At 44.3% G+C, this 16,807-nt stretch overlaps 1 protein-coding gene across 2 annotated transcripts in view; it reads left to right on the top strand.

Moving 5' to 3' along the window:
* Positions 1-15,168, top strand: part of DNAJB6 (DnaJ heat shock protein family (Hsp40) member B6) — a 62,513-nt gene extending 47,345 nt beyond the window's left edge. Inside the window, exons 9-10 of one of the 2 annotated variants that reach the window (XM_033165798.1) lie at positions 8,782-8,993; positions 13,427-15,168. In XM_033165798.1, the coding sequence (XP_033021689.1) occupies positions 8,782-8,993; positions 13,427-13,465 (251 nt within the window). In that variant the 3' untranslated portion in view covers positions 13,466-15,168. The remainder of the gene's footprint in view (positions 1-8,781; positions 8,994-13,426) is intronic. The other variant, XM_033165797.1, reaches the window with a different exon arrangement.
* The last annotated feature ends 1,639 nt before the right edge of the window (positions 15,169-16,807 follow it).

Genomic DNA, 16,807 nt, shown 5'->3' with positions numbered 1-16,807 from the left:
CATTTGGAAGTAAGTTCTCAAAGAATCATGGTAGCTTTTTCTGTCTAAATTGGTATTTCAGCATAGTTTTAGGAGGTGAACTGAAGGCTATTTTAAATTGTTTTTACTGTGACATCTTCTTGCCCCCCCCCCCCGCATGGGCTGAACAATAATTAGAAATAACTGCTGGATTTGTGCTTTTTAGTTGCTTAAAAGCATGTATACCTCTTTCCATTAGGTTGCACAAAGGTTCATTTGTAATGGTGATCCCAACATGAGACAAAGCAAGCTCTCCATTCTCTTCACTGCCCCCCCCCTTAAAAAAAGGACAATGAAATGAGATGCAGCCTGAGGCCAGGGTGTGTGAGAGAAAGCTGTACCATCTTGTCAGAGCTTTGTCCCACAGTTGGTGTTTCCCTGCTTCAGTCATGCCTTGTGCTGGGATACATTTATTGCTGTTTCACCCTCAAGAATTGCAAGCTGAGTCTTGCTTCACCGGTAAACTCCCTCTCTCTTAACTCTGCAACGTCCTATGAGAAGGAGTCATTTCTCCTATTAAGTGTGCAAAGTCCTTTACAATCTTAGAACAGATGTTTACAATAGTTCTGAAAAAGTGCCCATTTTACAGGTCTAGAATTGAGGCTAAGGTGTGGGGGGGCGGGGAAGGAGATTTGCCAGAAACACTCACTGCTAGTTTATGGCTGAACTCATCATCCCAGGCCAGCACTGTCTGTTGAGTGCCTGTGTCTGTTGCTTGTATCTTACATTTGGCATTTTGTAAGGGACTCTGGGTGTACTGTCTCTGGAAATGAAGATTTATTTTGGCCATCTTTGCTCATATCCATCAATAGACCACCCTCTTCAGTTTCGCAGATCTTTTTGCAATGCATCTAATCATCAGTGTGTCACCGCTTCTCTAATGCTGTTGCAAATGACCCTCTCTTTTATGCTCATCACTGTGTTTTGGTTGCCCTCCAAGCCTTTGTTGCACAAATATCAGTTGCTAATTGCCTCTTTGCCGTTCCACAGACTGCAGAATGGATGCATGCAGTTTTGCTTCTGACAGGGAAGAGCTGTCAGTAAATTTGAAGTCGCATCTTCAGCAAATGTACTGACTTGTCAACATGCCTTTTACCCTTTTATTAGGCATACACTGGAAACCTATTCCTTATTAAAAGTGTTGACAGATTACTTCACTGTTGATCTTTGTTAGTTGATCTTTCTCAGTGTGTAGTACTGCCCTCTGCTGGCTAGAATGTATATACTTCATTACAGTATATCATTTCCCCCCCTTCTAGGTCAGAGGGTTGTGTTCAGACACAGGATAATATGGGGGTTTGGGGATTTTCTTGTCCTACCAGCTAGGTTAAACTAATTCATATTATTGCGACTCTGAAAGATGTTAATAGAGATGTTAATAGGTTTTATCATACAACCTGAACAGACCTTTGGGAATATGCCTTGAAATGCTGAAGATTAATTCAACACTAATTCCAACAAGTTATCTAACACCACTTATTGCCTTGTAAATGCTTCTGCAACATTAGGTCTTGGATAGCTCCAGTCAATCTAGAACAGTGTTTCTCAAAGGTTGTGTGACCTAGTTACAGGTAGGTAGCCATGTTGGTCTGCTGTAGTCGAAACAAGATAAAAAATAAAAAAATTCCTTCCAGTAGCACCTTAGAGACCAACTAAGTTTGTTCTTGGTATGAGCATTTGTGTGCATGCACACGTCTTCAAATAAGTGTGTGGCTCCTGCCTTGCCTCCCCCCTGGTTAATTGGCTGCTGTTCATGGGGGCAGGACAAAGAAACTCAAGAGCAGGGGTGAGCAACCTTTTTCAGCCGTGGGCCGGTCCACCATCCCTCAGACCATGTGGTGGGCCAAACTATTTGGGGGGGGGGAATGAACGGATTCCTATGCCCCACAAATAACTCAGAGATGCATTTTAAATAAAAGGACACATTCTATTCATGTAAAAACACGCTGATTCCCAGACCGCCCGCGAGCCTATTTAGAAGACGATTGGGCCGCATCTGGCCCACAGGCCTTAGGTTGCCTACCCCTGCTCAAGAGCATCTACATCACATGTTGTCTTCTGCTAGACATCAGCAGAGAAGAAACATGGTTCATGAACAGCAAGTCAAGGGATCAAGGGGATGGAGCAACCATTATCTAGTTTCCAACCCATACTTTTATTTTTATATATTGTACACTTCTGTTTCTTCTTCATGCCACAGTTTAAGATACTGTCACAACTTCTCAAAGTATTTCTGTAGCTCTTAGGTTTCCTTAAGATGTTCAGTAAAGAACGAACACTTGCTGACCCTTAGAATAGAATTGTAGGGTTGGAAGGGACCACGGGGGCCATCTAGTCCAACCCCCTGCAATGCAGGAATCTTTTGCCCAACATGGGTCTCGAACCTGTGACCCTGAGATTAAGACCTACTGAACTATCTGCTAAAGAATAAAGCTCTGCCCCCTTTTGTTTGATTCTGGGCCAGCCCTTAGGGGTAAAATGAGGTTCTTGGTTAAACATATAAGTGCAAACTCCTATCCAAAAGGGACTTGCATGACTGAATGAAGAAGTCAGATTCAAACAATTGAGCCACAGAAGTCTCTCTTTGGAAAAGATCTCCAGCGTTGCAGTTAACAATTAACACATCAGCATGATTGGAATTATCTTTTAAGTCATTTTACAATTAAATTTGGCTATAACAATCAGATGAAAGAAGCAGCTAGTTTTAACATTCAAATTATCAGTTGCTTGTGTGATAGCTTTGAATCCTAGCCGTTCTGCCTAAGAACTCTTTTCATAAGATAATTTTAATTGGGTTAGAGAGGAATAAAGCCAATACTGTTAATTGCATGGGGAGAAGAAAACCCTATTTCAGTAAGCTGGGGGGAAAACAAATATGAAACTCTTCCCCCCAGTATAATTACTGTAAGGAATAACTATTCATCACTGTGATGCTTTGGCGTTGGCATGCTTTAATTATAAGGAACATAGCAGTGCTGGTTCTAACTTCTAAATGCTAATTTTCAGTAAATGTCACAGAAGATGTTTTGGGGACTGGTGGGTGCAGGAAGAAAGTCTCTGTTCTGACCTCCCCCCTTCCCCAAAAAAACGATCTACCTTGGATTTCTCCCAAGTTACTGGACAAGTTGTGGTGGCCTGTGGGTAGGGAATTAAATGTGACTTGGCTGAATGTATGTAGGAATATACAGGTAGTTTTCTGGCTCAGTGGTAGATCACAGCTCTGCATACAGAACTTCCAGGTTAAAAGCCTTGGCATAGGTTGTGATGGCACAGCTATTTGCTTGACACTCCCAAGAGCTGGTGTGAGTCAGAGCAGACAGCAACCTGACCTGTCACGAGCCAACTTCCTACGTTTCTGTCCCTGAACTGCAATCTTTATGGAGTGGAAGAGAAACTGGATCAGTCAAATCACATGTACATTCCTATTCATAATCATCCAGACCTCAATGGCTCTTCCTGTGCATGGTGGTTGGCGTTTGAAACTTTTCCTTGACCTGTTGCCATCTAAGCTGCCTTTAATGGTACCGGTGGAAAACCGGTCTATCAAACATGGAATGAAAAGGGTGCTATAATTTAGGAACTGGTTATGCTTGAGGCTCGTGAGAGAGAGAGAGAGAGAGAGAGAGAGAGAGAGAGAGAGAGAGAGCCTTATCATTAGACAGCCTTAGCTGGATTCATAGATATGATGATGATGATGACTTATTAAATTTGTATACTGCCCTTCATCTGAAGATCTCAGAGCTGTTCGCAACAGCAAAATACGTAAGAAAACAAACAAACAAAACCAATGCCCCCCCTTTCCCATGAACACATTTAAAAAGCCATAGATTGTTAACCAGCCAAATGCCTTGTTGAAGAGATGTGGTCATGGAGGTATTGCAGTCCTGAGCCGTTTAGAGCTTTATAGGTAAAAACCAGCCCTTTTGAATTGGGGCCCAGAATCGGCAGCCAGTGCAGTCGGACCAGGATCGGTGTAAGATGCTCAAACTGTCTTGTCGCACTGAGCAACCTGGCCGCCGAATTCTTAAGTTTCTGAACCATCTTAAGAGGCAGACCCACATATAACGCATGGCAGCAATCTAACCTAGAGGTTACCAGAGCCTAGACAGCAGTAGTTAGGCTATCCCTGTCCAGATAGGGGCACAACAGGGCCAGTAGCCGAAGCTGGTGGAAAGCACTCTGCGCCACTGAGGCCACCTGAGCCTCAAGTGACAGCAAAGGATCCAAAAGGACTCCAAAGTTGTCTACCCACTCCTTCAATGGGAGTGTCACCCCATCAAGAGCAGGCAACCTCCCATCCATCCAGTCTAGGGAACCACCCACTAACAGTGCCTCACTCTTATCGGGATTGAGCTTCTGTTTAGAAGAAGTTCCTTTTGCTATTCAGGGCTAGCCCTACCATTAGGCAGAATGGGACGTCTGCCTCAGGCAGCAGACTTTGGGTGTCATGAAAGAGCAACAAGTTCTGAGTGTCCCCCCCCCCCTGTATTACTATTTATTGCATTTCTTTTTCTCCTAGGAAATGGGAGAAGCGTTTGGGGGGATTTTTTTGATTCAGGTGCCAAAATTGGATACCATGCACTTTGACTTGGAAGGAAGGGGTGCTATTTCCCTTCTGCCACAAGTAGCAAAATATCTTGGGCCAGCGTTGCTACTGTAGCACGTGGAAGCAACATTCATGTCCCTGAGCAGCCTTTGTACGTGTGCTTCTTCTTCCCCAAACAATCATACCTACCCCCTCCCAAAAACATCCCCATTAAACTTTGTGCAAATCGCACAATCATTTAAGTGCACAAGCCGCAACACAGTGACTTTCTGTTTTGATGAAGCAATAGGCTGGCCAGCCACATACTGGCTTCCAGGGCTATATAGAAACAAACCTGAGCAGATAAGGTGGTGCTGACTGTGGATTTGCTGTCCTTAAACGAACTGAGCAATTATTGTGTCACCTAAATCACAGCAGAGGGCCAGCAGGTCAGATGTATCTTGTATTCTGTGAAAAATCAACTGAGAATTTCCTATGCAAGGATGAGACTTGGTCCTATTTAGTGGGGACTATTGTAGGAGACATTGTGTTCTCTTACAGCTGAGAAAGGGCACCCCCTTAAAAAAAAAGTTATAGGCAGTAGAAGTGGAAGTAAACATCCTTCTTAAAATCAGTTTAATAGTGTGTCCATGCTTCACTGTTTAATATTGTCCTGATAAGCTCCTAAAAGCCTTTGTCATTATAATATGTCAGATTTGTTTTATAGATTACTTCCATTACTCAGAATTAAGACTGAGGGCAAGAGAAGATGGGCGTGGGCAGGGTTATGTTATGTCTGAACTTGGAATTAAACTCTAGTTTCAAGCCGGTGCGGGGGTTCTGCCACTTTTCCATGTTAGTCCTGTTTGGAAAAGGTGCCTCAGTGGCATTTGAGAACTATTGCCATACTGCTTTTCAGTGCTGTGATCAAAGAGCATCCTAGATTTGCACACACAATAGTTCTTAAGGACTTCCTTTCCCTTTGACCTGTCTCTTACTTCTTCACGCCAGTCCCTAGTGCTCTTTGTCACGGGACTCGCTTGTAACCACCTTGACATCCTTACCAAATGATGCATTGAGCCAGAAGGGAAAGCACGCACAAAATGTGGCACCACCTTGGATGACACCATGCTTTTATGAGCACTCATTAAATCTGATTAACGAGATGAACTAAGCAATGTGTTAGAAATTCCAGCACCTCTTTCATATTGTTTAATGTCTCTGGTGGTAAAAGTTTTCCTCCTGGCGCACTCTGCTTGCCTTTTTCATTTCTACTTTTATGTCTTGCCTCAAGAACAAATCCGTTCCTTAAAATTGGGGCAGCCCTTTGGGGCGTCTCCTGTGGTTGGTTTATAGCTTTCCCCATGAGGATTTTATTCCTAGTATCTGAGGTTGCTTTGTTTTTAACCTACGACACTTTGTAGTGGCAACAGAGGAGCTGCCAGGATCTCTTAAAACCTTGGGAAGATCCTTTGTAAGCAAAGCAGGTTTAAAACAGCCAGATTTAAAAGCACAGAAGTCTAAAACAATAGCTTTACAAGCCCAAAGGCCTAAAAATGAAGGCTTTTTCTAGTGGTGGAACTGAGCTGGGAAGTTGGATAAGCTCAATTCTGTGCCTCATTGGGTTATGCCCTATAGCTGCTTTTTATACTCTTGCTCAAATGTGAATGGATGGATGGATGTTGACAGCTCCAGATGCTTATCACTTCCTTGTGGATAACAAGCTTTGTTATGAAGGCACCTCTGGCGGGTTCAGTTGCTTTCTGGAGAGTTTATGCCAGCAAGGCTGAAGGTCAGGGAAAATAGAATCTGCAGTCTAAAATATCTGGACGACACTAGATTAGGAAAGACTGGTTTATGCTAGTTGGAACATAAGACTAGGCTACACTGAGCTTTAGTACTTCCTTGTAGTAGGAACCTTGAACTTCTTGCAATACTGACCTCCAGTAAAATGTCAATTCTGCCATGCCAGTGTGAACATTTACACTTTTACTTGACAAGTTGCTTGGACTCTTTGGTTCTTGAATAAGGTGAATGAACCCTAGAGTACAGGTCTCAGGATTGCACCATGCTGGTAGTGTCTTCTAGAGGGTTGCAGACTCCCATCAACCAGAAACCTTGTGCTTCAAATCCATGGGCATCCATTTAGGGAGACATGGCAGTCAAGGGCCAACTCAAGTGTGAGTTGATCCAAAGAAGCGGGTGCAGAGACCTGGTGGGTCCCGTAACCTCTTTGCAACTCGCCATCTGTGTTAAGAGAAGCGCAAGCTATTGGTGTGAATTATGGAAGCTGCAGTGTTCATCACTGGTCCAGGAGAATAGGAAAAACATTTGGAGAGTCCTGAGAAGCATGCCCTCTATTTTCTTTACTTTAGGCTTTATGGCTGAAAAGATTAGTTACGTGTGTGGGACTTTTTCTTTTTTAAAGAGAGATGTGGAAAACACAAGTTCTGCCTTTCACACACACCCCAATTATTTTTATTAAATTTTCCACTTTAACAATCCAATCCAATCCAATCACATTAAATATTCCAAATTATACATAAAAATATCAAATAACCCCAGTATTCTGCCAAATTTTAAATTATAAATTTTTGCGGCTTCCCATGCTTCAAACGTAAAGAGCCCCGATCAACATCAAGTTCATTGGCATTCAAAAATCTCCAGTGATATCCCAATTCCTTCCGATGTTTTCCCATTCTGTCTTCTTTCTTCAACGCCTCTGAGTTTTTCAGACAAGCAAGATAAAACCAAATATATATTGCTGTGTGGGTTTGAAACCCACACATACCCAAACTCAAACCCACAAGTTGTGCCTTAAGGTTTTTGCCTCGTTACTCCCCAGGCAGTGGTAAGGATCCCTTTGCACAAATCTCCTCCCTTTGCACGCTCTCTTATTCATCTTTGCATTCCTGCAATCCTCAGCTTTCCTATTGCCAAAGTCCCCCTTTAACAGGCCTTGAGAAGGTAGTGTCACTATCAGGGCCGGCGCGTCCATTTAGGCGAACTAGGCAATTGCCTAGGGCGCCAAAATGGAGGGGGCGCTGGCCAGGCTTGGGCGGGACGGGCTAGCCAGTGGCGCCCCCGCGAGCCTGCCGGCATACCGGGCGCCCCCATGGGCGGGCGGGCGCTCGCGCACCGGTGGCACACCACTGCCGCCCATGCTGCTCCCGGGCGGGCTGCGAGCTGGCCGCCCAGCCCCGTCTTCGAGTGCAGCGAGCAGGGGGAGCCGCGTGGCCCTGGGTGCTTGCGCTGCCCGTGCTCTCCCCCGGACGCATGGGGGCGCCGGAAGGATCGCCGCGCCACGGCGGCAGATGTGCCTGAGACAGCCTTGGGGCTATCAGCAGCTTCTCCGCTGTAGCGGAGAGGTGCTGCTTGCCCCGTACACCACCACCCTGGCTTCCACTAAAGCAGGCTTTGGCGGGACGGGCGAGCAGCAGCTTCTCCACTACAGCGGAGAAACTGCTGCTTGCCTCTCCACCACCCCCACCTCCCGCTAAAGCAGGCCTTGGCGGGGGGGGCAGAAGATGGTTCGCCTAGGGCGCAAGAAGCCCTAGCGCCAGTCCCGGTCACAATCAACTGCATGATCTGTTGGCGCCATTTCTGAACACTCAAAAGATGGTCACTAGGGTCCAGGCCTGCTTATGCTTTTAATGCACCCGAGTTTACATCTTGCTGTGTTGCAGATTTTAGCAGGGCTTTTTCTTCTGGTTACTCTTGGCGGTCCCCTTCCAACTCTACAGTTCTAGGATTCTAGTGGCATTAGATGTGTTCAGAGCATGGGATCTTCCGGGAAGCAGAGTCTGCTGAGTATACCTGTTTTGTCTTAGTGCCTCTACGTCCTACACACGCTCAAGGAGAATTTAGAGAACAGAGCACTCGCGTGTGTCATTTCCTTCAGAACTGAATGCAGTATGTACTTGCAACAACCTTTGTTAGGAGTTTCGACTTGCAAGTATGATATTCTTCTACTTGCCTCACTATTATAAAACGTAGCTGTGCAGTTACCCTGGCACTGTTTGTGGTCTGTGCCAGTACTATGGGTTGAAATACTCATAGGTTGCAGATGGAGAAACTGAAGTGTATTTAAAAAAAAAAAAAAAAGCTTAAGTGACTTGCTTGGGACAACAGCTAAAGTTACGAGACTGGCTTTTCTCTTGTTTCCATTGGAGACAGAGCCATCCTGGGTGACCCCGCTCATTTCTTTCTTGAATGGTCTGCTTTTTCCCCCCTCTCAGGTGTAGCTGACGACGAAGCTTTTGCAGAGGAATGCAGACGCAGAGGACAAAACGCCTTGCCTTTCCAGCCTGCTAATGCCCGTTCTCCAAAATCAGCCCTGAAGCCTGCCGCCTACCCCAAGCATACCTTTCACTGTAATAGCGATGAGGATGATGACTTGGTTATGACCAACTGGGAGACGCCCATTTATTCATCAGGTGTGCACAAAAAGGTGACACAGGAACCGGTAAAAAAGCAGGAGCCAGTGCTAAAGCAGGAGCCGGTAAAAAAAGTTACGCCACTTAGCCAGAAGCCTAAGTCAAAGAACCCAATAAGATCGCGTTGCTGCGTGCTGATTTGATGCTAACATTTCACATGCTCTATTCCTCTGCATTCAGACTAGCTTCAGGACTACGTTGCCCTGCCCGTTTTCAGAAGATACCCAAATAAAATTCATTGCCTATGCCAAATCGTGCCTACAGCTCACAGCAAACAGCAGAACTGTGTTTAGTAGCCCAACACGTTGCTTGCTTTCCTTGCTCCGAATGCAGGTTTCTAGTAGCCCGGGTAGATTTTGTTCTTTGCACTGCCAGGTAACTAGATTTTCAAAATTTTGAGACCTGGCGGAATCTCCTTGGCAAAATGGCTTGCCCTCCTCCTCGTTTCCTTTAGCGAGTGTATGTTTAGCAAGGGCTGACATAAGCAGTAGCCCACTCGTCGTTTTGCTCATTTCAATCAGTGCCAGGTCTAAAACATCTAATTTGCAGATTAATACTGCAAGATTCACATTTCCCTTGGTATCCAGTATTAACAACCTCCTTAATGTGAATAATGCATTGTTCATACCCTATTTGTTTTTTACTGCCTGCCGTCATGGGAGACGCAAGTGCACTAAGTTGCTGATCCAGTCTTGTTTCATGTGCTTACTAAAACGAGAAGCTGCGGTACTGTAGCTTAGTAACTGCACAACTGAATCTTCTCAGTCCCCCCCCCCCCCCGCTATGGCTTAACTTCAGAACCAGTTTTGGGAAACTACTTTCAGGAAACCTCAGTTCACCATTGCCAGGCGGTCACTCCCCACTTTCTACACTTCTGTGAGTGCCACCGCAAGCAAAATGAACATGAACTAAGGAGAAATGATGGTGACAGGAAGATTTCACATAGCATGGTTTTTAGGTGCACACCTAAAGTGTGTGTGTGTCTGGGGGGTTTTGGATCCAAAGGTTTTCTCCCTCAGGTGGAAGGATGAAGGGACTGTTTGGATCCAACGCACAACAAACCCCTGTCTCACAAAGGGAGGTGTGTTGAGGAGCCAGGATTGGTTGGCTCAAGTTGCCTTGTGTAATATGAGAAACAGCCCTGAGTGTAGAAGTTCTGGGGTGGATTGTGTTCACCTAGTCCCCGACAGAATAGAAAGGGAAATGTATTTAGGTCTTTCCTTGCTATGGCAGGCAGCACAGCCAGATGGGGTGAGTTATCCTCTCCCATGTTGCTCCTTGCCTGCAGGAGCCTCAAGCATCTTATTCATCATCCCTGCTTGTGGCATTCCGCAATCTGGGAAAAGCAGATATGAACTTGCAGAAACCTGCTTTATGGCAAGGTTTGGCTGGGATGACTCTTTGAGGGCTTCCTTTCAGCTCCCATGACCCATGGAGACCACAATTGAGAGTGGTGACCACCTTAGGAAGCTTTCATGGTGCAAACTTAGGAAACTTGAAACAACCGAGAGGGAAACTCTTGTTTGCTTAAAATTAAGCACTAAAGTCACTTGTCAATAAGTTGCCAAAGGGCTGTCATTTTGGGGCCCTCAAATCTTTTTCTTGCTTCCCTACCATTGCGTCTGAGGCCATTGATATGCCAGCCTTAATGGCCGTGGGTGGTCTACTAAATTCAGAGTAGATCCATTCACTTACGTTAGTCATTTCTGTTTGTTTCAATGGATCTACTCTCTGTCTGACTAGCGCTGATACCACTCCACATTTTCTCCTGATGCTGCATATATCAAGGATGTGTTGTAATCAGGGCTGGCATGCGAGCAGGTGCTGAACAGGTGAGGCAACTCCTGGTAACAGGAAGCTGACCTTCCCCACAACTTGTGTAACTATGCTTCAACGGCTAGTTGTTTCCTTGTCAATTGCAGGGCACAGTTTTTTTTTTTAAGTGGTTCTTTGGAATAACATGAAAGAGGGGTCTGCAGCTGCAGCAGCTATGCCGTTGTCTTGCTGTTGTTTGTAATCTGACAATGTAATATCGGAGCCATCTGTGCTTTTTGCTTTGCAAGTAAAACGGGGGCTGTCAAATCCACACCCATCTCCCACAGACCTGCACCCATCATTTTAAAATGCTAGACATAGCGCAGTTTGCTAGGTAGCACAGCCTTGGGCGTTAGAAAAAAACACCAGGGAGCGCATGTGATTGAGGTAAAGTTCCATGTTTTTTTAAGGGACCGGAGGCTATCAAATGTCAGATTCCAAAATTACAGTGCTTCCTCATTTAAAATCATTGCATCTTTTTACAAACTTTGTTTGATCAGGTAAGTATCACTGTTCCCTGTACTGTGCATGGCAGAGACAAGAAAGTTGCCAAAAATAGACTTTGGCACTGGTCAACTTTTCCCAGCATCAGTTATGGGGTGGGAGATAGGGTGCATTGGGTAGTGTGCATAGATGCCTTGCATCCAGCAGGCCCCAGGTTCAGTACCTGGCATCTCCCATGAAAACTGATCTCAGGAGCTGGAAGGTATATCTTGAAGCGTAGTGTGGATGTGTCTTGAAGAGCAGCTGCCGGTTGAAGTATACAGTGCTGGACGACATAGACCAGTGGTCAGATGAAGATCGTTTCGTATATTTTATGAATCATGTTGCTAGAACTCTAGTACTTCTCGCCCCATTGGGTCCTCGCTTCTTTGCTGAGACAGACACCTATGCAATTTTGTCTCTCATGTGAGATCCAATGGTTGGTTGTAGCCTTGTATCTGGAAGTGGTGGAAGTACCAGCTTATGTTGTCAATATTTACCCCCTGTTGGCAACCTGGTGATCCACTTACAAGGCTCCTGCTGATGGACCCTCACCCATGATTTAGGAGTCTTGCCACTGCCTTTGTTGAGTTCATGCTGTCTCTGAATGAGATCATATGTTCTGCATCAGGGACAACTGTCCCTAGGATGGGTGATACCTAACTTGCAGTAGTTTGTCCCCCTGGTTAGGTAACTGACTGAACTGGTAAATGGCAGTAGTTCTGAAAAACTGGTTTGAGCAGCTCCCCCATTTTTGGAGTAGCGAAAAGTTGAACTCGAACCCAGTGAATAATTTCAACCTTGGATGCGAGAGAAGAGAGTGCCCGTTCATAGGTAGTGCTCAAAACTGTTGATGGCTCCCTTTTGGGCTGGATATTTGCCCACCAAAAAAACTCTATCTGGCCTCTTGTTTACCCTACCAAATTTTAACCAATGCAATTAAACCTGCATTTTCCTTGTAAGGACAAGAGAGTTGTTTCTCAGTGTTTCATCTCTTGGGTTTTGTATGCAATTTCCCCATTAAAATAGTTTGTCAAAGAGTTTAGAAACAGAGCAACCACTGTCCACAGAGCAGCCTTCACATAGGTGATTTCAGCTCTAAATATTGTTTGCACTACAGATTTCTATAGAATTCAAATGTAATGTTTGTCTTCTCTGCTGGTACAGGGCAATGCATTAAACTGTGCTGTAAGTATATCACGGCCCAAGTATTGTAGTGCAGGTTAGTCTCCCGTTAACTTAAGCACCATAACTGCTTAATCCCCACTGAAATGAACAGGTGCTCTTTGCGTCATACACTGTCTCACTACTGCAAACAATACAGATAATTTAAATACCCGCCCACCCCATCATTTAAACTTGTACACATTTGATAAGAAAATAAACAAGGCCATCCAGAATTCCTTTGAATGTTTTGTTAACTCTTTTCCAAATCTCAAAGGAATGCCTTCAGAAACAAGACACAGAGATGACCTTAAAACAGCCTTTAAAAACTGGTAGGGTTGTTAAAAGCCAAATTAACAAGGTTAAGACTTATTTTGACAAAAGCTTTCAAAACCTCAACTGATGACAGGCAGAAATAGGACTGAGTAGATCACAGGAGAAGGGAAGGGAGCTAAATTCACAACCTAGCCTGCAGTTTTTGAGAGGGACGACCCAATGGAAGCAAAAAGGGCCATTTCAATTGACAATATAGTTAAACTATATTGCATTGATTTAGGGCTGGATGACGCAGTCCTGTTTGTTTGTTTGTTTGTTTGTTTGTTTGTTTGTTTGTTTGACACACAGGTGCATGGTAAACAATCTCATCAAGACCTAGCCCATAGCCTTTAGAGATATTTACAACAGGGAACTCTTCAGATGATGGAAATGAAGGCTAATGGGAACTTTCCATATGGCCAGGAGGCCATTGCACTGAGCCTATGGCCGGTGGGCACCTTTTGGAAGTGTGGGAGAAGCTAACTTTGGTAGGCCAACTGTTAAGGAAATGTGAGTGACCTGGGAGGAACCTTGCCCTTACTGAAGCCGTTTGCTTGTGCTCCTCAGGGGAGGCCCGCCTTGCATTTTCAAAAGGCTTAAAATCAGAATACTTCTGCTTTAATGAAGGGAAATCTATATGAACAATGTTTTACCAGCCGTGTCTTCTCAGGATACAAAGAAGTCAGCAAGAGGAAGAAGCAGAAGCTGAGGGAGGAGCAGAAGAAGAAGAAGTCAGCCAAGACACCCTATTAAAACGGACTTCGATGCCCCCAAGCACAGACCCTTTTGCCGTCATGCCACTTGACCCCACCCACACTCCTTTCCTGGTGCTTATATTTTCTTACGGCTAATCTCACTTAGCAAGGGGGGGGGGACTATGGCTCCTCTCTAAAGTACACTAAACTTGCACTATTACGCTTGAGCACCACAGATTTGCTTGAGTTTCTGTATGACACCCCCGTCAGAAACCCGCTCGGCGGAAGTCACTTCCATTGAAATCGGTGGGTTTGGCTTCTGAGCAGCGTGTTTAGGACCAGGATGTCAGGTGCATCAGATAAGCAGATCCTGGCTTGAAATGTGTTTTATTTTCGAAAAAAAGAAAATAATAATAATGTGGTAGAACCTTTTCAACCTCTTTCTTTCCTGGGGCTAAAGCTATCGTAGTCTAGTGTGCTTCTTCTAGAACTTAAAAAGGTTGTAAACAATGTGTCTATATTAAAACAAAAACAAAAAACAAACAGTTTTCATCATGGGATATTCTGACCTTAATATGTTTCTCATTTCATATGACCTTAATTTTCCTTCAAACCTTAGCTGGACTCCCCCATAATGGCTAAGGATCAGTTCTTGGGGGATTCAGCCCTGCATCTTATTTTCCACAGGGGAAGATTGCAGTTGATTTTCCTTGCTTGCATGTGCCATTATTTATGTGGTATGCATCACAAGCAGTGGGCCGTGATTGTGAGAGAACAGGTCCAAACCCCACCCCCAAGCTTCTTAGTGAAATCAACCCCTGCGAGTTCATTGTGATCTCCAGAACTCTCTCTCTTGAGCCAAATAATAAAAGGCATACTTTGAAATACTTCCCTACGTCCATTGGCCGAAAATCATCAGCCTTGATGAAGTGTTCATGGCAAGTAGAGCAAGAGTCGCATCACCCTGTCTCGCCTGCCAAAAACCACCCCTCTTCCTAGGGTGGCATGTGAGGCTATACAAGAGTAGAGAGGAGCCTTGACTAGCTGGAAAGAGCTTATGGCCTGTATTCCTTGGTCAGAATACGTATTTGTACTTTGGGTGTATACAGTGTGTGCTGGTTCCCATTTGGTCTAAATTGGGGTTGAAGGGGTGAATTAAGGAATTGGATGTAGCAAGCCAACTTCATTCCCCTCCATATAAATGTTTCATTTGCATGGTACGTGGCTTCTCTTAACCTCATAAATACTACTAAGTTGGAGCCGTCCATTCCTTTAACTTTTCCCAAGCATGGTTACTGTATAAGCAAGTTGCCTCCTTGCTGCTTAATCTGCAATTTGAAGTTCTCAGCTGCTTTGGTCTCCTGTGTGTTTCCCCCCTCCCTTCTCTCACTGATAAATTATGTGGCAATTCTCTTCCTTGGCACTGTTGGAAACCCCAAATTTCCTGGAGAAATCTTTGATTAGCCCCCCATATAATGTATCGTAGGTCCAGGAAGATTAGGATGCAAGAGGATTTGGGGTACTTATTTGGATTAATCTTTAATGCTCGTATTATGAAAATGTAATCTTGTGCAACTCATTAGGTATTTAAAACACAATATGTCTGAAGTTTGATGCAGAACCGTCCCTCCCCCTTTTTTGTTACATGAATACCACTGATTTGTGTCGTGCCGTGTTACTAATATTTAAAGAAATAAAGCAAGTTCCCCATTCCTTGGCTTTTTATTTTTATTTGAACAGCGCAAAAAATGGATTTCTGACATTTATATAGAAATAAAGTCAGGGTGCTAAACTAACTCAATGGAAGTTTCTGCAAAGAGGGAATTTTTGTGCCGCTAAGACGATGAAGGGTGGGATTATAGCTCTCAGTAGAAATGTATATTAATTGGAATTGCTTTGAGGAGGTAACAAGAGACAGCAGGAGATACTATGGACAGAAGAACAGATAGCTTAAGTCTGAGAAAAACTCTAAAAACCTTAATGTTACACACATACAGAGGGAGAGAGATTTATTCACATAATAAATATAATTACATAACATTTGTAGAATCTATCCAAATATATCCTCAAGCACTTTAATGATACGTAGTGCCACCTTCATGCCATATGTACATTACAATTTCAATATACCATTTTTGAAAATTGGAATGTTTTACTGCACACATTTTCTATGATTATATTTCTTGGTCGAATAAATTTGTGTGTGATTGCCTGAAATGATTTTATACTAGGTTTATTATTATTTTTATCTTGAGTTTTAGCTCTCTGTTCCAAGAGGTGCCAACATGACAGTTGTTCTTACGGGCTGCAGATATAAGTGGAAGGACATAGTGACTCTGTTTCTCACGTATTGGAGCCCAATAATGGATTTCTCGAAGACACGTTAGGGTTTGGTGCCACCGGCCAAGGGAATTTCTGGTGTGCTGGGTTTTAATTTAAAGTCCAATAAAACACCCTGGGGAAATGTGATTGTGTCGGTCTTGTTTCATTCACAGCCTGGGCCTTGCCTGAGATGACTGGAACTGTTGATTATTGCCACCTTGGGTGCAGAATGCCATTAATACAAGCACTTGGGGACCATATAGGCCCATCGTGGCTGCAGGTGGGCTGGGCTATGCTCACAACTTGAATGTGGCCCCCAGAAGATAGCCTAGGAGAGAATGCGGCCTTTGAATGGGGAAAAGTTATCCACCCTTGTTCTAAATCAGGCATGGCCAAACTTGGCCCTCCAGATGTTTTAGGACTACAATTCCCACCATCCCTGACCACTGGTCCTGCTAGCTAGGGATCATGGGAGTTGTAGTCCCAAAACATCTGGAGGGCTGAGTTTGCCTATGCCTGTTCTAAATCTTATTTGCTGTGTATAAACTGGCCAGTGGTCCCACTGGAGGAGCTTATACCTCCTGTGGAGATTCAAATCAGTTTGACTGTTTCCTGCTTGCAAATATAAGTTTAGATTTTAAAAACACACATCCTAGAAAGTCCCTCTGACATGCTTCCTTGTACTGGTGATTTAACAGGACAGACTCTTCCTGTAAAGTGTTGACCAGCAGGTTTTACTGGCTATATTAGAGAAGAAGAAGAAGAAGAAGAGTTTGGATTTGATATCCCGCTTTTTACTACCCGAAGGAGTCTCAAAGCGGCTAACATTCTCCTTTCCCTTCCTCCCCCACAACAAACACTCTGTGAGGTGAGTGGGGCTGAGAGACTTCAGAGAGAAGTGTGACTAGCCCAAGGTCACCCAGCAGCTGCATGTGGAGGAGTGCAGACACGAACCCGGTTCCCCAGATTACGAGTCTGCTGCTCTTAACCACTACACCAAACTGGCTCTAGAGTCATTTCAAGGAAATAATTTA

Source organism: Lacerta agilis, chromosome 12, assembly GCF_009819535.1.
Source record: "Lacerta agilis isolate rLacAgi1 chromosome 12, rLacAgi1.pri, whole genome shotgun sequence".
Lineage (NCBI taxonomy): Eukaryota > Metazoa > Chordata > Lepidosauria > Squamata > Lacertidae > Lacerta > Lacerta agilis.
This window is presented reverse-complemented; position numbering and strand designations above follow the sequence as displayed.